The sequence below is a fragment of the Perca flavescens genome, chromosome 2 (assembly GCF_004354835.1).
Source record: "Perca flavescens isolate YP-PL-M2 chromosome 2, PFLA_1.0, whole genome shotgun sequence".
Lineage (NCBI taxonomy): Eukaryota > Metazoa > Chordata > Actinopteri > Perciformes > Percidae > Perca > Perca flavescens.
This window is the reverse complement of record NC_041332.1, coordinates 11,526,985-11,550,214: the sequence shown is the minus strand read 5'-3', so window position 1 is coordinate 11,550,214 and position 23,230 is coordinate 11,526,985. Positions and strand designations below refer to the sequence as shown.

The following is a 23,230-nucleotide window of genomic DNA, read 5'->3' as shown; positions in this document are numbered from 1 at the left end:
ATAACAAGCTTATTATGGCGTGTTCACATTTGCTCCGCGTCAGTGTGAATGCGCCATTAGTCACAATATATAGCCTAGAACTGTATATACAGATATAAATATATATATACACTGTAGGCATACACATTTTTTTCTTCAATATAATCAGTGGTGTCAAGTATTCAGATCCTTTTACTCTAATAGAAGTGCTAATACCACACTGAGAAAATACTCCAAGTAAAACTGCTGCATTGTAAAAAAAAAGTATCGAAATTAAAAGTACTCATTGTGCAGTAAATTAATTGTTCCGTCATTCATTCATTAAGTTACCCACCCATGTCGATAGATAGATCACAGGCACAGCAGTCCTCAGTGTGAATTAAAATTAAATGTGTTAGGTTGCTGTAAAGAAAAAAAACAATATTTACCCGTGTAACATTGTGGGAATAAGATTTCAAATGAAGTTGGAAATTTTTAGGGATGTTATAGCGGACAGCTGTTTAGGAGCTCCATTTGACAGCTTGAATTGCGTATTTCTGTCCTCTTATCTGGCAACCCTGAACCTAGCCAGCCTCCATCTCTGCTAGGGTCTCATGCTAACTGTTGTTGGGGTATCACTGTTTGTACAAAGACATAAAATACCCTTTGGTACATGCACTGCGGCTCTCCTGAGACTCATGGATGTGAGTCGAAGCTAACGTGGTGATTTTAAACCACCATGAATGAGGTGAGTATTATAAATTTGCCCACAATGGCCGAGTTAGTGCTACGTGCTAGCTAGCCGTTAGCCAGCACAGTGTGAGCTGCGTCGTGAACTTCTGATGTTCTGCCGTTGTGCTGAGAGGCGAGTCTGAGTGACAGGCTGGGGTCTGGCTGGGCTTATATATCAGGCTCTCTGGACCAAGTACTCAGTCACAAGTTAAAGTCCTGCATTGAAAATTTTGAAGTATGTAATTATAATCAGGAAAATGTTTTAAAAGTAAAAGTAGTCAAAACAGCCCATGTAACTGTTAACGGTACAATATTATACTGGATTATTATTAGTCATGAGTCGTTACTCATGCATTAATATAAAAGCAGGAATGATTTTCATTATGGTTTGTAAAAAATGTGAAAAATATCCATCACGTAAGTTACACCTTCACAATGTTTTATTTGTTTTGTTCAACCAAAAGCCAAAATTATTGATATAATTAAAAGAAAAAATAATTTGTGAACCCAGTACCATAAATTGTTTGGCATTTTTTTCATATAACTATACCAAAAGTAGTTGACAATTAATTATCTGTCAATTGTCTAAACGATTAATCATTTAAGCTGAACTTCTTAATACTGTTGGGTAGTTAAATATATAGCAAAGCAACATATTTTATAAGCTCTTTATATTTTTTGTATACAAATATCTTAACCTCAGGAATGCAAAACAGGAAACAAAGGACTAAAGTGGTATGGAGTTATGAAAAATGATGTCTTTTGTTTTATTACCTACTAGTGATTTTACTTCCTCCCTTTTAGAAATCTTCCTGTAAATGCCCTGGACAAGAGTGGAGCAGTTTCCAGTGACGTTCTCTGGAATAAATCAGGTAGAGTAGAAGATTAGAGGAGGGGGTGCTATCTAAACTTGAGAAGGTTGAATTACTGTACTCTCCATAACCTGTATGAAATTCATTACATATTTCTTTCTTATTGAAGAAGTCAAACTTTGTTTTGATGAAAAGGACAATCACGCCGCAGCAGGACAACCTAAAGCGCAACGAAACAGGACAGGAAACGTTTCCGCCAAATTTGTCAAATAGATTTCACAATTCAGAGCCATCAATGCCAGCACATCAACAAGCACAGCAGAGCAGTGAAGCCTTTCAAATGTTCCTATTGTTGGTAGAGGTTTACCTTTCGAAACCCTCTGATTGTTCACCTGCGAAGCCACGCTAAAGGGAAGCCTTTCTTCTGCCTGTGTGTGGTTGGTATGAACTTTTCTCTGATGAGCCACGTAAAGTTGCATAAAAAAAACCACACGCTAAAAAGATGTCTGCCATGACGAATGTGCAAGAGGAAGAAGATGCAATTGGTGGTTTGATCAACTCTGATGGAAAAGAGTTAGAATGGGATGCTGGCCGCTCTAGTAAGTGGAAATAGTTTAGTTGTTAAATGATGAGACGGGATGTCATTCTCTCTGAAAACTAAATGTCTCTATGATCTTTTTCATAACGTGCTTAAAACCAATGATCAACAATTAGTTAGAAGAAGCCTGGACTCGTCTTGCTGCTGCCATGTGTGTGGAAAGAAATTCTTGAACACCAGAGCTCTACAGCGACACCAGAGGACCCACGCTGGAGCCAAACCTCATAAATGCTCCCATTGTGGGACAGCATTCAGTGTCCTGAACAGACGAAGAAGAGACACCATTTAATACACACCAAAGAGAGATCTTTCTCCTGTCCAGTGTGTGACACGAGATTTTCTTGCAAGGACAGGCTGAAGGAACACCTCAGCATACAGGGATGTTCAGCTAAAGCCAAGGAAGCTGCGGAAGCTTTGGGTGGAGTGGAGACTGCCGACGCTACCGTCAGCTCAGATACGTCGCGTTTGGAGATCAAGTCTGATGGTAGGTTGATTCTGAAAAAAATGTGGTGACTAAGTGTCGGACCTGAAAGTCCGAGAGGCAAAAAAAAAGTCCTTAGACCTAGAGATTTGACTGTAAACAGTGCTTATATACTAGTGATTAAAAGTGCTTCTGATTTTAAAGGGTCAGTTCACCAAAAAAAACTAAACATTTTCTAACTTACAACTAGTCTTATCGAGCCATACTGGTTTTATTGGCTGAGGTTTTGAGATTTGTTAAGCAACCTCAATACAATAGAGGTCAATGTAATTTTGTTCGTGCTGCTTAAAGCAATACAAAAATATATATTTTAAAAAAAACAGCAGCAGTGCATGTTTTCAATTAGACCCTAGGCTGGTTATTTGACTATAAGACTTTCCTCCAACCGTTTTGAAGGACAGTTTACCGACTGGAAATTGCTGACAGTGAGGGCTTTGGCTTATCCAGAGTAACAGGGACTCTCTTACTGGAAAGAGATGTTGTAATTTGTCAATGGTGTGTGCACCAGAAATCATCTCATTGTGTTGGGATGGAGATAGAAATTCCAGAGGCAGATATCTCAGTGATAAAAAAAAAAAAACTGAATTGAATGCATCATGATGGCTACATACCACAAGGAGAAAATGAGAATAAGAATGAATAATGCTTTTTTGTGATTTGAGTGAACTGACTTTCTAATGACACAAATACAAGGAAGTTGAAATTAAAATGGACAATACCTCAGCTTTCATTGCCGAACATGTAGTTGCCTAGACACGAGGTACAGTGCTCAGCATAAGTGATTACACCCATGCTAAAGTTGACTAAAAAGAGGAGTAAAAAGTCATCTTTTGGAAATTGATCTTAATGCCTTAATTAAAACAATGAGGAAAAATCCAACCTTTAAGGACACCAATTTTCTTTGTGAATGAATAATGTATCGTATAAATAAATAAATGTTCTTCCTTAAAATACAGGGGGCATAATTAAGTACACCCCTATGTTAAATTCCCATAGAGGCAGGCAGATTTTTATTTTTAAAGGCCAGTTATTTCATGGATCCAGGATACTATGTATCCTGATAAAGTTTCCTTGGCCTTTGGAATTAAAATAGCCCCACATCATCACATACCCTTCACCATACCTAGAGATTGGCATGGGGTACTTTCCATAAAATCATCTCTCAATGCAAATCAAACTAACTATTAGGCTAACTGAAATAAAACCATGCCAATCTCTAGGTAAAAATCTGCCTGCATTTTTTTTTTTTAGACACTGCACTGTGCACAGCATATAAGGATTCCACCATCTGTATATATACATCTTATACAGTTTTGCTTGATTTTTTGCTCCTCACATTACATGTATTGGGGGTCAAATAACCCCTCTTACAAGACCTACAGCCGAATGTTCATGGTGCAGCCATTTCTCAATGCCAGAAATATTGGGACGGTCTGTGTTAAATGCTAAATTTAACTGTTATATTTGTAAACAAATCAGAACAGCTGGATTATATTAAACAAAAGCTATTATTCCAAAATGGAAAGTGACTTTATAAGATATGTGTGATAGAAAAATAGGGTTTAATAATTCAAACCAATTTATCTTTAATTTTTATTTATTTTTATATTTATTTATCAAACATAACATAATCCTAAATAAACACTGTAGGTGGAAAATGTTTTATACTGTACATTACAGTATAATACAGTTCAAACTTTAAACAAATGGCTAAATTATAGTTATGTCACTTGACCATTGGCTATACTATAATGAATTGAATAATTTGTTTATACAGGAAATAGGCCCCTGCATCACCATGGCAACCAAGACAACTATGCTGCAGACAACCACAGCCAAGTGAGAGAAAATGACGTCCTGTAGATGTTAAAATTAGCTGCCTGTTCACATCCCTCACAGCTGCTGTTGCTTTATATTTTAAAGACATCTGTGTGGAACGTAGGGTTGGGCGATATATCGATATTACATCGATATCGTGAGATGAGACTAGATATCGTCTTAGATTTTGGATATCGTAATATCGGGATATGACATAAGTGTCTTTTCCTGGTTTTAAAGGCTGCATTACAGTAAAGTTATGTCATTTTCTGAACTTATCAGACTGTTGTAACTGTTCTATTATTTGCCTTTACCCACTTAGTCATTATATCCACATTACTGATGATTATTTATCAAAAATCTAAGTGTGAAGATATTTTGTTAAAGCACCAACTGTCAACCCTAGAATATCGCCGCAATATCGATATCGAGGTATTTGGTCAAGAATATCGTGAATGATCGCCCAGCCCTACCAATGACATATATACAATATTTGCTGATGTCTTAAAGTCAACGTAGGGCTGGGTGATATATCGATATAAAAAATATATTGATATATTTTTAAATGAGATATGGAATTAGACCATATCGCATATATAAGTATAGTTCAAATTTGATCCTTGCTCCAAGCAAGCTGCTGACTCCTTTTGGATTGGCCTCTTTTATTTTATAGGCTTTTTATTTAAGATATTTTTTTTATTTAAATGTGCACCTTATGAGCTTTGATTTAAAAAAAAAAAAAAAAAAACTCCTGTTGTTATACAGTATTTATGTTTACATTATATTGTTATTTGAACAGCTGAGCATTTAATCATGAACAAGGTGAAGAAACCTGTTTATTATTCATTCATTTGATTTTGCAACTGTTCACTGAAATAGCCGGTTTCTATGAAACTACTTGTGACATGTCATATTTGGCTTTGACTTTGACTGAACTCCTCTCACTTTGCGGCCAAAATATATCGGGATATGACTTTTGGTCCATATCGCCCTGCCCTAGTGGAACGGTGGTCATTATACAGCATTCATCCCGTGGGACCAAAACCCAAATATGTCTCACTGGAAAGCAGCAGAGGGCCACCGGGCTTATGGTGCTCCAGCAGGAGCAAGCATACATTTCAGTGCCTTGCTCAGGGGCACAGTGGTAAGTGATACCTCAACCTCCCTGATGAAATGGTCATTCTTGGTTTCACATGTCACTGTAAGAAAGTGGCTGGTTTGGGTGGAAGTTACCTTAAAACTGTCAGTAGGTGGTGCTGTTAATCCACTCATCTGCATCCTCTCAGGTTTGATGGTGCCTCTCACATTGTGTATCACTTTCATAATCAATAAAACTAATATTTGGAGGCAGATGTATTTTTTGTAAGATGGCATCTGTTGTCATCTTTATCTGTTGCGTGCCTTTTGAAAGTAGCTTATGAGTTATATTCTAATAATATGAGTTACAGAGTAATCATAATTATTCTGTTTTAAAAAAAAAAACGTAACTGCATTTAAGTTGTGTTTTGTGCAAGTGTCATTACAGTGTTTAACTTTGGTTAACAATAAAATGAAATTCTATAATTAGACACAGGGTGATCATTTAAAACCTCTCATGATCACAGGAACAGGAGCACTTTAAAGAGAGCTGTCCAGCGGAGCAGCCCTCCTGGGCTTCTGGGACTTCCTCTGTATCCCCCCCCTCTGAGCCCGGGCTCACCACACCCCTCCCATACAACACCACATCGAAGAAAATGCACCTGAGCGGGATGGGTCCCGAGTTAAATCACCATGAAGAACACAGACCTGAAACGCAGGACCAGGATGACAGAAAAGAACCTACAGGTAAGTTTGACTAAGTATTATGAAGGTATTACGTATTTTCTGAACACATACAACTCTTACAGATTTATAATCGAGAAACTAAAATCTTTATGTAGTTTCAAAGTAATCTAGAGTCCATTATGAAATTCACAGACTGTAAGCCTGGAACATGAATGTCAGCATCATTTTGTGAACTTTTATATTTGGAAACATTTACTGTATAAACACAGCAAGCTAATAATAAAAATAACAGAATATGGAATAAACTCAAAGTACATGATTTTATTTTAATGCGGATCCAGTTTGAATTGCAGTTTTATTATAAAGGGGGAAGTAAAAAACAAACAGTGAATAGATGTTGTGATGAACCCACAACCAATTAGCTCTACAGACCTTTTTAGCATCTTTTTCAGCATTAATATTTTGGAAGCTAGTTTCAATGATAAAACTCCTTAGCAGCTAAGAGGTTAGCTATTTCCCTTTTTTAACTTTTAGTTTGTGTCAATTCTAGCGGCCGCTTTGGACAAAAGCGGTAGTGTTTTTACCACACCTGCTGTCGTAAAGGTCTTTTCTTTACGGTGCTGTATTGCCCACTGTATAGTACTTCGTTAGCGTTACCAGATGGTCATATAGTCGTGATGAATGTTTTGCTCAACCAGAAAATCATTAATTTACACTAAGATAATAAGTTACAGATGCATCTTTGCATTTCATGTGTTGCATATGGTAACGTAGCCTGCTTTGGATGAACAGGGTATCACTGTCAATGTGTCACGAGCCAAAGCATTAAAGTTCTCATATTATGCCTATTCTGATATAACCTCTAAATACAATTATGAACCTGAAGATGGGTTTACATGGTTTCATTTTCAAATAACACTTTTTGTTGTACTGCACATTGCTGCAGCTCCTCTTTTCACCCTGTGTGTTGAGCTCTCTGTTTTAGCTACAGAGTGAGTCATTTCACTTCTGTTCCATCTTTGTTGGGAGTTGCACATCTGCAGTACCTAGGTAAGGACTACTAGCCAGTCAGTTGCAGAGTATGAGGGAGTGCCACGCTAGCAGCTAGGTGAGCATTATAACGCGTGTTACAAAGTGACGCACGTTTGTCTCTGAAGTAAAGGCGGGACTACAGTAGAGCTGTTTGGAGCAGTTTATGAACAGTGTTTTCTGTTGGAGATGGTAAGTCCCTTTGGGGTGGACTTTGGGCTTTTTCACTTTGTAAACCTATAACGTGCACAAAAAAGACATATAACACAATAAAGCCAAAAAGCATAATATGAGCACTTAAAGAGATTTTTGAAGCAACCAACGTAGTAATAACTTCGATTCATATAGCGCATTTCATGAAACCCACGGACGCTTTACACAAGTAACGTTACAGGGGGACAAGGGAAAAGAAAATAGTAGGCCAACACAAACATAGACTAAAAGGAATAATTCAGGGTGGGTTTTGAATTATTTACAATCCCGTAATTGTCTCCATCTATTAAAAGCCTGACCGAAGTTGACTCACGTTATTGCCCGTTGACTTTCACTTTCACTTTTACCTTTTAATTGTTCTTCGTTTAATTTCCTTCTTTTCTGTGATGGTCCTGCTCCAGTATCAGCCATAACTACAACAGATAACTTCTAAAATAACATTATGCCTATATAAAGAAACCTCCTGCTTTCTTTTTACCTGGCTCCACTGGCATATGCTAACACAGGCTTTTCCAGTGTTACAAAGAAATCTGTGACCCATCAGAATGGGTTACTGTAGCGCCATCTACCTACCGCAAATAAATTCTGTTACTTTGCGGGAAAAATCGGACCAGGCAGATGCCTTAATAAAAACTATATAAAAATAGCGTCCTTTTCACTGTTAGTCTCGTTTGCTGTTACAGGTCATTTAAGACCATTGTATGAAAAATGACAGAGCTTCAGAAACATTAAAAGGTTACGTATAGTCACTTTAACTTCCATTCCTCAGGTGTCCAGAAACATGACTCCAAACTAATGCTAACTTTGCTCCCTTGATTCTGCTGCCCAGAGGGGGGAAATCAGACTCGCTGCTATTAGAGCAGCTTACCAAACTACTATATGTACAATACCTTAAGATTTCTTTCTCTTTTTAGAAGAAACTTTTAAAGGACCAGAACCTGAAAGCAGCTCCAATGAACAACCTCAGGAAAAGCCGTCTGACGGGCCGAAACAATGCCGGGGGCTTCGCAGACTCAAGAAGAACTACAACTGTCCGACCTGTGGGAGAGTTTTCTCTCACAACCCTGCTCTGCAACGACACCTTGTGATCCACTCGGGGAAAAGACCTTTTAAGTGCTTTATATGTGGGAGAGGATTCACGCAGAGCGGAAACCTCAAAACACACATGAAAGTTCACAAAGGTCAGAGGCAACAAGAAGCTCCTTTGTCTTTAATGCAATGCTTCTTTTTTTCTTTTTTAAATGGGGCTTCTGGAAAGCCCTGATCATGTGTTTTTCAGTGAAATCCTAATTTACTAATCTTAATTTGTATCTTAACTCTTTTTTCACAGATTAAATAACATAAATTATGTAACTATAGTCTTCTTATGCTTAGAAGTGTTTTACGCCCTAAAGGCCCGGTCACACCAAAAAGTAGCATAGCAAACTTTATCCATGTGCCTTTGAAAATATTTGGTTCTAGATGCAGTGAGCTAGTTACCTACGCTGCTAAAGGGATATGTGTTCCCACCATTGTTCAAAAGATAAATGTAGTACTGTTAACTTCTTTTACATAGGTGTCTGCCAGTGGTGGTTTAATTAAAGTGACGGTGCAACGGTTAATTAAAAGCAAAAAAATTATGTTGATTTACTTTGCCCACTCAAGCAAATCCACTGATTTCAGTGTTTTAAATGCTGATGTGACCATTCCTGAACAATGCAGAACTGTCTGAAAATAACTGTCTTTGTTTTCCTCACAGGAGAGTTACCAAATTGGACATTAGTTCAAGAGAAGAGTCCACCTAAAGAATCTCCTGTAACAGTTCACGTGTGTGGAGAGTGTGGCATGGACTTCCCTCAGAAACAACAGCTAGAGGCACACTGCCAGAGTCACAAAAGGCCTTACGCGTGTCCTGACTGTGGCAAGACATTTAAAAACAAATATTATTTTAAAATACATAAGCGCATTCACTCAGGAGATTCGATTTACATCTGTTCAGAGTGCGGAAAGAGTTGTGTAACAGCAGATTCGCTTAAAAAACACGAGTTGACGCATACTGGAGAAAAGAATTTCCACTGTGATCAGTGTGGGAGGGCATTTTCACAATCCTCCCACCTCAACGTGCACCTCAAGACTCACACTGGAGAGCGGCCTTACCTCTGCTCAATCTGCGGTAAAAGTTACTCCAAAGCATCCCATCTGAAAGTTCACCTGCGAGTTCACACCGGAGATAAACCGTATACTTGTGAGAAATGTGGCAAGTGCTTCTATTACTCTCAAGGTTATCGAAAGCATCTGATGATTCACGACAAGAAGCCAAAACCTCCAGCAAAACCCTTGGGGAGACCAAAACAATAGTGGTAAATAATCAATAATGTTACCTGGTAATTCATAATAGTCTGAGAGGATGTAAAAGAAAAAAGTAAATATATTACAGATTGCCTATTAATTACTGTGTTAAATAAAATATATTTGACTGAAGTGATTGTTTAAACAATATGATAGTAATGACGTGTATATGGTGTACTGTACAGTCAGCTCCATTGTTTTGTACAAGTAGAAAATAAATCATGACATAGTGAATCATTAATTGAATTTGTTTTGGTGTGTTTGTATTTGTGAGTCATCTAAACTTAAACTTTGATCAGAGTTTATACAGACAAAATTCAGAAAATTAGACAAACAGTCAGTGCTTCCATATCAAGTACAGGATATGTGTTGTCACAGTGTGCACACGAAACAAATTCCAACATGACACAATTTCATACGATCAACCTTAAAAACCTGGAGGACATAATACAACATCTGAAAGCCTCCTCCTGTTGCCTTGATATTCTACCAACGGGTGTTTTCAAAAATGTTTTGAATTGTTTGGCTTCTGATCTTCTACAGATTGTAAACACATCTCTGCTCTCAGGTATCTTCCCACAAGCCCTGAAAACGGCAGTCATCAAGCCACTCCTAAAAAAGAACAATCTAGACATGACACTAATGAGCAACTATAGGCCAATATCAAACCTTCCATTTTTAAGTAAAATCATAGAAAAAGTGGTTTTTCAACTCAACCTTTTCTTATCGCTAAACAACAGTTTTGATGCCTTCCAGTCAGGTTTTCGACCACACCACAGCACTGAGACGGCTCTTGTTAAAGTCTTTAATGACATCCACTTAAACACAGATAGTGGCAAAATTTCAGTCTTAGTATTACTTGATCTCAGTGCTGCATTTGATACGGTAGACCATGACATATTGCTTGACCGATTGGAAAACTGGGTTGGTCTTTCTGGCTCAGTACTAAAGTGGTTTGAATCCTATTTAAAGAATAGGGACTACTTTGTGTCTATAGGTAATTATACATCTGAGCATACAAATATGACGTGCGGAGTTCCCCAAGGCTCAGTTCTGGGGCCTCTTCTGTTCAACATCTACATGCTTCCACTCTCTCAGATTATGGAAAACAACAAAATAAGTTACCATAGTTATGCGGATGACACACAAATTTACATAACCTTATCGCCAGGGAACTATAGCCCAATACAACAATTAAATATGTGCATTGAACAGATTAATGATTGGATGTGCCAGAACTTTCTTAAATTAAATGAAGAAAAAACGGAGGTGGTTGTTTTTGGAGCAAAAGAGGAACAATTGAAAGTCAGCGCTCAGCTTCAAACGACAATGTTAAAAACAACAGACAAAGCAAGAAATCTTGGTGTAGTCATGGACTCAGACCTAAATTTTAAAAGCCACATTAACATAATTAAAAAATCAGCCTATTATCACCTTAAAAAATATATCAAGGGTTAAAGGGCTTATGTCTCAGCAGGATCTGGAAAAACTTGTCCATGCTTTTATCTTCAGTAGACTTGACTACTGTAACGGTGTCTTTACAGGTCTCCCTAAAAATCAATCAGACAGCTGCAGCTGATTCAAAAACGCTGCTGCTCGAGTCCTCACTAAAACCAAGAAAGTGGATCACATCAATCCAGTACTGAAGTCTCTACACTGGCTTCCAGTGCCTCAAAGAATTGATTTCAAAATACTTTTACTGGTTTATAAATCACTAAACGGTTTAGGGCCAAAATACATTTCTGATCTCTTACTACATTATGACCCACCCAGACCTCTCAGGTCGTCTGGGACAGGTCTACTTGTTGTCCCCAGAGTCAGAACTAAACAGGGGGAAGCAGCGTTCAGTTTTTATGCTCCACATATCTGGAACAAACTCCCAGAAACCTGTAGGTCCGCTGCAACTCTCAGTTCTTTTAAATCTAAGCTAAAGACCTATCTTTTTGATGTTGCTTTTCTTTAAATAATCTATTTTATTAACTTTAATTTCTTATACTGCACTGTAACTTTTATTCTTATACTGCACTATCAATTTTATTCTTGTCTTTTAATGTTTTTAATTTGTTTATTATTGTTTTTTAATTGTTTTCTAACTGCTCTTTAATGTTTTATGTAAAGCACTTTGAATTGCCCTGTTGCTGAAATGTGCTATATAAATAAAGCTGCCTTGCCTTGCCTTGCCTTACTTGGTAGATTAGTAGTATAGTACTTCATCATATATAGGCAAAACCATCATCATCATACTTTTTTACTGTTGAATAAATGTATCGGTAAAGAGTATCATGAAATAATACTCAAGTAAAGTACAAGTATGTCAAATGTGTACTTAAGTACAGTACTTTGTGACACTCCAGCAGTGGCATTAGACATACTTGACAGTGATTATTATACATGTTATTCCCACCGATTTGTATATTTTAAGAATGAGTGATTGCTGAGTAGTTTTGAATAATGTGAGCATTATTTTATGTGGTGTGTACTTGTGTTTGAAAAAGGCTGTTGAAAAATCTAAAATCAATTTTGGGTTCAACATTGAGAGGGGTTGAGAGCTCCACTTTTGAGCAAAATTGAAATTTTCAACGTCAAAAACTTCATTTTCTGCATTATGGTGAATTTTTCTGCATCAATTTATGGTGCAAATGTCTTTATTTATGTAAAGGAAATTATAATAGGTTTTTGGGGTTGGTTGCACTGGCCAGTTTTGATTATTGGTCATAAGTTATATTAGTGGTGACAGGGCTTTTATTGTGGTATCAAAAGTCAACCGGAAGTTCCGACACTACTGTAAGTGGCTGGCCGCTAAAGCTAAAAAGGTTATCATCAGATCCAAACGCTTATTTAACTTTACTCATTAGTTGGGTGGAATTAATTAGACACAGTGAACATATTGAGCATGAAAATGAGACGGAAGTAGAAATATTGCCAAGTCGTTTCAATAAACTTCTGTCGAGCGGCTACTTTTTTTACCTGAGGGAAAAATCAATGCTGAGGTTGGTCAACATGTCTATTGTCTGTTGTTAAACGTTAGCTAGCTTAGTTAGAGAGTGTTACACAAGCTGTGGTGATATTTGCAGCAGATTTAACGTGTTGTGTTTATGTTGGACTCGATGGTGAATATATGGGTTATTTGTTATTGGTGAATAGCGGCTGTAGCTTAAGGGGGAGGGGGTGCAACCGTTAGCTAGCTAATGGCTAATATCGGCAATGCTAGTGAACGCCGTGTCAGTGGCTAGCTGGCTAATAACAGTTTTCTCAAAGGCAGAGGTGGTCGTTGACCAAAGCTGGTCACCGCCGCCGCGTCACGACTTAGACAGCTCATTCAGAGGTCAAATACTGGTGTCTGTTACTGCAGGGTGCTCCTGATGCAATGGGTTAATTATGTCCCCATAGATACCAACAGGTTTGTCAGTTATATTGCTGCCTAACTTACATTACAATAAATGTGGAACTTAAAGGGGTAGAGCAAAAATAAGTCCCATAAAGCTAACGCTACTGAGCTAGCTGGGCTACTCAGGGCAGATGCACGTAAAGAGGTTTCCCACTGACATTCAAACCACTTGAATGCACAGTCAATTAATTATTATACGCTATAACCGCCAATTGGGTTGCACCTGAAAAGCTTGTTCGTTATACAACACATTTTTTTAAGGCACTGTCCCTCAGGCCCAGCCAGGTTCAAACTCCCTGTAATAACAAAGCATCCGCACTGCTGAAGTGTTCATGAGCAGGACAGTGGATGTCTTCAAAGAAGAAGGAGGCACTGTGTTGTGTAGCTGATCAAGTGGCAAAAATACTTCCCTAATATAAATCTGCTTCTGGAGGCTGAAAATCTAAAGCTGAACCAGAGTGGAATAAAAACTGTCACGGAATGAATCCTCTAGGATTATTATTATTTATATATATCTGAAACAACAGTATCATTAATCTACATAACCACCAGTATGTCAAAAATGTTTGAAACAATTCTTTAATCCTAAATACAAGAACACTGAATATGATATCTGGGATATGTTATCGAATAAAGGAAATTGTAAAGTTTTGGTTGTCAGAATTGTCCATCCAGGCAGGTTTGGTTTGTGCTCGTACATTTGAAGTAATGCTTATTATTATTATTATATATATATAACAACCTATCTGCAACAGGACTGTGGTTAAATATACAGTACATCAATAACTTACTGTATGAATATAAATATAGCAAATGACATCATTTTGATTCTTGACTTAGTAAGTTGGGTAAGCCCTATAATGTATTTATTTAGCAACAGCAGTGGTTGCTCAGGTGTTTGCCCCAGCTGTTTGCTTATACTGTATATGTTCAGTCACTTGCTAAAAGTTGTTTTTTGAATGTCTTTTTTAATGACTCTTGATTTTTAACCTCGACAAGGTTGTATATTTGAGAGATGGGCTCTGAAAACCCAGAGGACTTTGGGCCAGCTGTAATCCTCGCTGAGGAAGATCAGCAAGAAATTGGAGGCCTGATCAACTCCGATGGAGAAGAAGTGGATTTCTCAGATCTCAGTGAGCAAATAAATTGTAACAGTTGAGTATACACTGAGTGACTTGAAAGATGGAGCCCACTGTACATTGTAATGCAGTCTAACAGTTATGTAACAAATATGTACTTTGTGAATCAGACTAACAGGGTAATGTTAGATCTAAAGGGACGGAAAGAAAGATCTAAATCGTAACCACCATCAATTAACTCACTAGCAAATATGGCATGCTAATTTCACTTCAGAAGTAGCCCTACAGGTATCTACTGTGGAGGTCCACTGTTTGTTATGGGTGAAAGAATGTTTGCGGTTACTTGATGCACTACTTCCAAACGTTTGACAGGCAGGGTTAGATTTTTTTCAGGAGCTATTCTAAATGATGAATTCACTTTTTGTTTGAAGTGTTAAAGGCCCTGGACACCCACACAGGTGTTTTCAGTTATTCTAGCTGAATAGACCTCTGCCCAGTTTTAAGGTAGGCCGGAGCATAGATTATTAAGTCACAAATTTCATCTACCAATAAGAATGATAAAGATGTCATGTGTGACAGCATGCACATATATATGCAATAATTCCACTTTTACTCTCCCAATACAGATAACTTAAAATAAGATAAGATAGACTTTATAAATCCCACACTGGGGAAATTCCTCTGCTACAGCAGCTCAAAAGAAAAAAAAAATGACATCAGAATAACACAAATACACATTAAGTAGACATAGGAGAAAGAATATACCCGAAGTATAAGAAATAGAAAAAATAGAATTAGTTATAATAATAGTAATAGAACAAACATTTACACAATAAACACCCTTATATAAACAGACAGTAAATAAACACAGATATACAGATGAGTAAGGTGCGGATGAATAGAAATGACATATTGCACCGTTGGAGGTAACACAGAGTAATAAATAAATATGCATAGTGCAGAATATTGTCCAGTGATGGCTCTATTGCAGAACCAGCTAGCAGTGCTACATTATGATGTTGCATTAAAGAGTCTGACTGCTGCTGGAATGAAGGACCTGCGGTAGTGCTCCTTCTTGCACTGAGTGTGCAGCAGTCTGCTGCTGAAGGAGCTGCTCAGGGAACTCCCAGTCTCATGTAGGGGGGGGGTGAGATGTGTTGCCCATGATTGATGCCAGCCTGGCTAACATCCTCCTCTCCCCCAGCTCCTCTATGGTGTCCAGAGGGCAGACTGAAACAGAGCTAGCCCTCTTCACCAGTCTGTTTAACCTTTTCCTGTCCCTCTCTGTGCTCCCAGCTCCCCAGCAGGCTACTGCATAAAAGATTGCAGACGCCACCACAGAGTCCTAACATGTTTTTTAACAGAGTCCTGCACACACCAAAGGACCTCAGCCACCACAGCATGTGGAGACGGCTTTGGCCCTTTTTTGTACAGGACGTCTGTGTTATTGGACCAGTCCAGTTTATTGTTGAGGTGAACACCCAGATATTTGTATGTCTCCACCGTCTCAATGTCGACGGGGGAGTCTTAAGTCTCAGTATGAGTGTTCTTTTTTCAAATTTTCAATTTAATTCCTTTATACATATGAGATAACTGTAAAACTAAGTTATGTCAAGTATAACGTTTTATAAAATAACCAGACTGGATGTTTTTTTGCCGAAAATCATCAACTCACTGGCCTACAGTATGTAGGACTCTACTACATGTCTCAACATCATCAGCATTACTGTTGGTTCGTTCTCAGGGATGAACTGTTTCAAAAAATGTTCTTTCTTTCTCATCTTTCTTTCACACAGGAGAGAGTGCTATCCATGGCATTGTACCAGCAGAGGCTCCCTCCAAGACGTTTGATCAAAGTGAGACTGAAAAACCACCGTCTCTCCACAGCTGCTCAGTGTGTGGTAAAGACTTCCCTTACGCCTCTAAACTTCAGCGCCACCTACGCACTCACTCCGGAGAGCGGCCTTTCCCCTGCTCCATGTGTGAGAAGAGATTTCCAGAAAAGGGGCTGCTCATGATCCACGAAAGGGTCCACACTGGGGAGAAGCCATTCCCGTGCACTTTCTGTGAGAAAAGATTTGCCAGTCAGGGTGAGCTCAGACTGCACCGGCGAACGCACACCGGCGAGAGGCCGTATCACTGCTCCATCTGTCTGAAGAGCTTTTCCCGACACTGGCATCTGAAGACTCACTTAGAGGCGATGCACTCCGAGGTTGTGGCGGGCTTCACGAGGAAGAAGTTTCCATGTTCGGACTGTGACAAGAGCTGTAACTCGGCAGCTGAGCTGAGAGATCACCAGAGGACTCACACCGGAGAGAGGCCCTATCAGTGCTCTTTCTGTGACAAAAGGTTCGCCTTGTCGGGAACACTTGTGAGACACGAGCGCCTCCATACTGGCATCACGCCCTACCACTGCTCCGACTGCGGTAAGACATTTGCACAGCAGTGGACTCTGACGACACACATGCGGACTCACACGGGGGAAAAGCCTTACAGCTGCACACAGTGCGATAAGTCTTTTGTAGCTCCAGGAGAGCTTCGGAGGCACACCAGGATTCACACAGGAGAAAAGCCGTACACCTGCGAGGACTGTGGGAGGCACTTCTCACTGGCAGGAACTCTCAGAAACCACAAACGATCGTGTACACAGAACAAGAATGGCTCAGTTCCAGGTGTAATCTCAGACCCAGTTCAAGCTGTGGCTGGCGAATCATCCCAGCAAGACCTGGCCAACAACATCTGCTCTGAGGGAGAGACAGCACACAGCCATTACAAAGTAGAATCATTTTTATCTTGTTTGATTAAAGGTCCCATGGCATGAATATTTCACTTTTTGAGGTTTTTTAACATTAATATGCGTTCCCCCAGCCTGCCTATGGTCCCCCAGTGGCTAGAAATGGTGATAGGTGTAAACTGAGCCCTGGGTATCCTGCTCTGCCTTTGAGAAAATGAAAGCTCAGATGGGCCGATCTGGAATCTGCTCCTTATGAGGTCATAAGGAGCAAGGTTACCTCTCCTTTCTCTGCTTTGCCCGCCCATAGAATTTGGCCACCCCATGAGAGAGAGACATCATGGCTTTCAAGCGAGCAAAGTGGCACTTGGTCAAGACCACACCCTCCACCTTGCCCCCCCCTCTCTCCTCCTCAATAGCTACAGACACAGAAATGGCACATCCTAAGGAAAGCTCATTGTGGGACTGGCTCTAGTGGCTGTAATTCTGCACCAAGGCTGAATTTTGGGAAAGAGACTTCAGATACAGTATTAGGGGACCACTAAGGCCTATATAAAAGAGACTTCAGATACAGTATTAGGGGACCACTAAGGCCTATATAAAAGAGACTTCAGATACAGTATTAGGGGACCACTAAGGTCTATATAAAAGAGACTTCAGATACAGTATTAGGGGACCACTAAGGTCTATATAAAAGAGACTTCAGATACAGTATTAGGGGACCACTAAGGCCTATATAAAAAGAGACTTCAGATACAGTTTTAGGGGACCACTAAGGCCTATATAAAAGAGACTTCAGATACAGTATTAGGGGACCACTAAGGCCTATATAAAAGAGACTTCAGATACAGTTTTAGGGGACCACTAAGGCCTATATAAAAGAGACTTCAGATACAGTATTAGGGGACCACTAAGGCCTATATAAAAGAGACTTCAGATACAGTATTAGGGGACCACTAAGGCCTATATAAAAGAGACTTCAGATACAGTATTAGGGGACCACTAAGGCCTATATAAAAGAGACTTCAGATACAGTATTAGGGGACCACTAAGGCCTATATAAAAGCATCCAAAGAGCACCATGTAATGGGACCTTTTAAGGTGTTAATTTTCTTCTGCCAGGGTTTCCCCCAGTGTATTGCAAGCCTGGTGGCCCATCAGGCCTAAGTCACTGGGAATTATTTTGTGATTTTTTTTAGGCTACAGTTACGGTGGGGTGGCTTGGTTGGAAACTTAGACAGTCACATTTTCGAATCTCCAGTTAGGTTTTAAAACTGACTTAATGTAGAGCCCTATGGAATTGGTCTTATAGCTTTTAAAGTTCTTAATTTTGCGATTCCGTTTTATGATTCTGTTATCACAGAAACTATCGGGCTCTGCATTAATGCTGCCATCTGTCTGTGACTGTTCCCAGCCGGGCCCTCGTCAAGAAAAAAAAAGACACTTGCCACCAGGCTAAACATTTTTCTGGGGGAAAACCCTGTCTGCATTCTTACATATATATACGTCTTTACAACCTCCTAACACCATTTGTTCTTATTAAAATCTTTTTTTTTACTATTATTATTTTTTTTTTTATATAGGTGTCTGACAGTCAGAGTTTGCCCAGTGCAGATGAGCCCCATTCCTCAGAGGATCATAGCTGTGACAAAGCAGCCCAGTGTGGAAATAACTCCCAAGAACCAGAAGACCGACCGGAGGACGTCACTTCCAGTCCACCTATGAATGTAATAGTGAAAGAGGAGGAAGAAGAGGAACCCTTGTGTGGTTCGTAATCAGAACATTCCAAATTGACCTTTTTATATAATAAAATTAGCCTGAATGCCTTTTAATGATGATTTTGACATTTGTAGGGGTTGTTTTACTTGTGTTTTCCCCCACTAGAAGAAGCTCCTGACCAGCTGTCTGGTAGTGAGGATTGCACCATTCAGGAGGAAACTGAAGAGCAGCATCAGGAAAGCAACGCAGAAATTAGGATAACGGTAAAGGAGGAAGAAGAGGAACTTGTGAACAGTAAGGAAATTAGTTTACAGGAGTACAAAAATCACTCCACAATGTTCACCACTGTTAACTGTCTTTACTACAGTCAGAACTGGGACCTTTTCCTCAATGATTTCAGCCCACGCTTCTCTCTTTTTACCCTTTTTTTTTTGCTTTGCTGAGTACATCCACACTAATCTGGGTAATTCTGAAAACAATGTTTGTGTGTCCACACTAGTTTTTTTTTAAGCGCTCATATTATGCTTTTTTTTGGCTTTTTCCCTTACCTTTATTGGGTTATATATCTTTTTGTGCATGTTATAGGTTTACAAAGTGAAAAATCCCAAAGGGACTTAACCATCTCCAACAGAAAACACTGTTCACAAACTGCTCCAAACAGCTCTACTGTAGTCCAGCCTTTACTTCAGAGACAAACATGCGTCACTTTGTAACACGCGTTATAATGCTCGCCTAGCTGCTAGCATGGCACACCCTCGTACTCTGCTTCTGACTGGCTAGTAGTCCTTAACTAGCTACTGCGCATGTGTGACTCCCAACAAAGATGGTACAGAAGTGCGATGTCTCACTCTGTAGCTAAAACAGAGAGCTCAACACACAGGGTGAAAAGAGGAGCTGCAGCAATGTGCAGTACAACAAATATATGGTGTTTTTTTAAAATTAAACCACGTAAACATATTCTGATATAACCTCTAAATACAATTATGAACCTGAAAATGAGCATAATATGAGCACTTTAAAGGTTTGTGTCCACACTCAAACTCCTCAACACAAAAATCTCTTTTATCATCACAAAGACAAACATGAACGTTTCCTTCTGTAACTTTACTGCTAAAGCCCATGAGCCATCTGAGAGGACACAAGTAATCATTTTCAATCTCTTTTGTTCCTGTCCATAATAAAATTTAAAGCCATCGTTTTCAGATTTATCCACTCTGGTGTGTTAGGATGTAAAAATGTTGGCTAAATATGGGAAGGAGAGAAAAAGATGCATTTTGAGACTTAGCTAGCTTAGTGTGGACAGTCTGAGTGAGAGTGTACCTAACTTACCTAAAAATTACATAATCAGGCTTCTCATTTTTAGCCGATTGTTTTAGCCGGTTGAAATGACAACCACCATTGACAGTATCATTACCTGTAGCATAATTCTTAATTCTATGAGTTGAAATTCAAATCTTGGCCTTTGTCTGGTTTATGTGCTCTTTAAAGGTCCCATGGCATGAAAATTTCACTTAATGAGGTTTTTTAACATTAATATGAGTTCCCCCAGCCTGCCTATGGTCCCCCAGTGGCTAGAAATGGCGGTAGGTGCAAACTGAGCCCTGGGTATCCTGCTCTGCCTTTGAGAAAATGAAAGCTCGGATGAGCCGTTTTGGAATCTGCTTGTTATGAGGTCATAAGGAGCAAGGTTACCTCCCCTTTCTCTGCTTTGCCCGCCCAGAGAATTTGGCCACCCCATGAGAGAGAGACATCATGGCTTTCAAACAAGAAAAGTGGCAGTTGGTCAAGGCCACACCCCCACCCTCCACCTTGCCCCTCCCACTCTCCTCCTCAATAGCTTCAGACACAGAAATGGTACATCCTAAGGAAAGCTCATTGTGGGACTGGCTCTAGTGGCTGTAATTCTGCACCAAAGCTGAATTTCGGGAAAGAGACTTCAGATACAGTATTAGGGGACCACTAAGGTCTATAGAAAAGCATCCAAAGAGCAGCATGTCATGGGACCTTTAAAGCTGCCTGTGTTTGGCTTACAACCAAAGGTGGTTTCTAAGAGAAAGAACCATCACTCTCTATTTTTGATATTTTTATATTTTTGAAATAATAGAAAGGGGACTGTGTCTTTTTTTAGTTCACTCTGACTGACTCTTTGGTGTCTCTGACTGACTGGTTTGAAAATGAGAACCCTGCACTTGTGGTTAGTGGAGATTTTGTGTTACTTCTTAAAATTTAATAGGCTTTAGAAAATTTCCTATGATTAATTAGAACCCTAATTTGACAATTTGAAATTATTTGCTCCCTTTAGGGTCTAATTACCAAACTGTGTAACATTGCTTATCTTTCAATTCAGTGGAATACTCCTAAAATGAAAAGCCAGTATTTGTTACTTTCTTGAACTTGCGCTTGATGTCCTTTTATCAATTTCCCAAATTATGTTTTTTTTATGATGTTTTTATGATGCTTACGTTTTATGTTATATTATGTGCTGTCATGAATGGTTGTTGATGTTCTATTGATATTTTTTTAGGCTCTTTGTGCAAAGCAAATTCCCCTAGGGGCATTAAAGGTTTTATCATTCATTCATTGACATTTTTACTTTTGTCTAGTGTCCGGCCTATGCCTTGAATCAAACACTTAAAAAATTAATATTGCTGCTGTGGGAATTGTATAAGTTGGGGCCGTCCGTAGTGGGGTGAGACAGGTTGTACAGGTCGACTCCCATGCGCTTCACTCCTTGACTGAACAATAGTGCTTATACAGCACACAGAGGAGTTGAAAGCTGAGCGGATCTTTTGTTTTTAGCGCCTTTCAATCTCGTATCGTGTTTGATTCCACAGTGAACCATGTCTCAACAAGCAAAAAGGGTTAATATACGTTGTTTGTCTTGAGTGTTACTGTATAGCAAGTTTCAATTTTTCACTGATGTTCCCACAGCGTCGGGAGAGGATCCTGACCGTGTCTCTGGCAGTGACAAAGACAGCGCTCCAGCCTCACCAGGGCCGGAAGAGTGTAGCGACAATCTGACAAAGAGCTCTTACTGCTGCGGGCTCTGTGGGAGAGACTGTCACAAGATGTCGGCGCTTCAGATTCACATGCGAATTCATTCGGGTGAGAAGCCTTACCAGTGCAGTCTGTGTGGAAAGCAGTTCACCCAGAAAGGTCAGCTCAAGGGTCACCAGAAAGTCCACACGGGAGAGAAACCGTTCTCCTGCCCAGACTGCGGGAAGTGCTTCGCCCACTCGGGGGCCATGAACAGACACCGGCTCACACACACAGGAGAGCGGCCCTACCACTGCTCGGTGTGCGACCGGAGCTTCAACCAGTCTGGCCGCTTGAGGGAACATGAGAAGATCCACTTCGGGGAGAAGTTTGACTGTCCCGAATGCGAAAAGAGTTTTACCCGAGCTTCGAGCCTCAAGAACCATTTCAGGCTACACACGGGCGAGAGGCCGTACGGCTGCGACATCTGCGGGCGAGGCTTCAGCCGCTCCCAAAGCCTGAGGCTCCACAAACGGAAACACGAGCAGATTCACACTGAGGAGGAGTCTGGATTCAGCGCGAAGAACGACGATTCATCGCAGAGTGACGATAACTCTCCGATTAATATGTGTATAGCAGACAAAAATGACTGAAAATGTATTTATTTAAACTGCAGAGATATGTACCAGTAGTATTGTAACGATAGAATGAAGATTTTAGGCAGTAAAACGTGAACTGAAAAAGTTCGGGGACTACCTCTGTGAAAGAACTGTCATTAAAACTATGTGGTGGTTCACATAAAAGTATTAAAGCTAAAATATTTAACTCCCTGAAATGAATAAACGCACACGTGTCAGGTGATGTTCAGCAACTAACACTTTCCGACAAAATGACCAAACACATTTACTACAAACACAACTTTCGTAAAATCTTGGAAACTGTTAAGATGATAGATTTTAGAGGTCCTATTTATTCTCTTTATCACTCTTACCTAAGTTAGTTGCAACAAAATATCACACTCACATTTAGAGTATTTACTGTAGTGCAAATGACTTATTTAAGGTCTGTGATTTCTAGGGCTGTCCTCGACTAAAGAAATTCTTAGTCGACTAACACTTTTAGGATTTTGTCGACTAATCGATTAGTTGATTTAATTGACAGAGTTGTGCGCTTTGAGAGGTGGTTAAGACTAGAAAAGCTCAATATAAATGTAGTTAATTAACCATCTGTAAAACTGAGTTTCTCCACAATTAATCCTGCAAAAGCACCACTTTAAATCTTGGGTTTACCACAAATGTGCTCAGAAGTTTCTTGGAAATGAGTAAATTAAGCATGAATAAGCATAAAAAATGACTAATTGACTAAAGAAATCTTAGTCGATGAGGTGGCAGCCCTAGTGATTTCACATTTTTCCATGCAGTATTTGTCATTCAAACTAATCGTGTATGTGGACATTGGATTGAAGAGTAATTGTTTATGTATCTGACGTTACAATGGCCAATAGGCCGTCTACGAATCAGGTGAAACTGGAATAAAATTTTTGGGGTATGAAATATTTTAGCTGGTAACGAAGAAATGGGATCACAATATTCATCATGGTCTTT

General features: G+C 39.4%; 1 protein-coding gene across 1 annotated transcript; it reads left to right on the top strand.

Moving 5' to 3' along the window:
* Window positions 1-541: 541 nt before the first annotated feature.
* On the top strand, window positions 542-22,772 carry LOC114562175 (zinc finger protein 271). The gene is made up of 14 exons (XM_028588486.1): window positions 542-706; window positions 1,495-1,562; window positions 1,672-2,584; window positions 4,359-4,420; window positions 5,400-5,543; window positions 6,004-6,223; window positions 8,320-8,586; window positions 9,144-9,741; window positions 9,919-9,940; window positions 14,137-14,275; window positions 15,997-16,976; window positions 18,515-18,698; window positions 18,816-18,944; window positions 21,582-22,772. Exons 3-14 carry the CDS (start codon window positions 2,329-2,331, stop codon window positions 22,277-22,279), a joined length of 3,699 nt encoding a protein of 1,232 aa, XP_028444287.1. The 5' UTR covers window positions 542-706; window positions 1,495-1,562; window positions 1,672-2,328; the 3' UTR covers window positions 22,280-22,772.
* The last annotated feature ends 458 nt before the right edge of the window (window positions 22,773-23,230 follow it).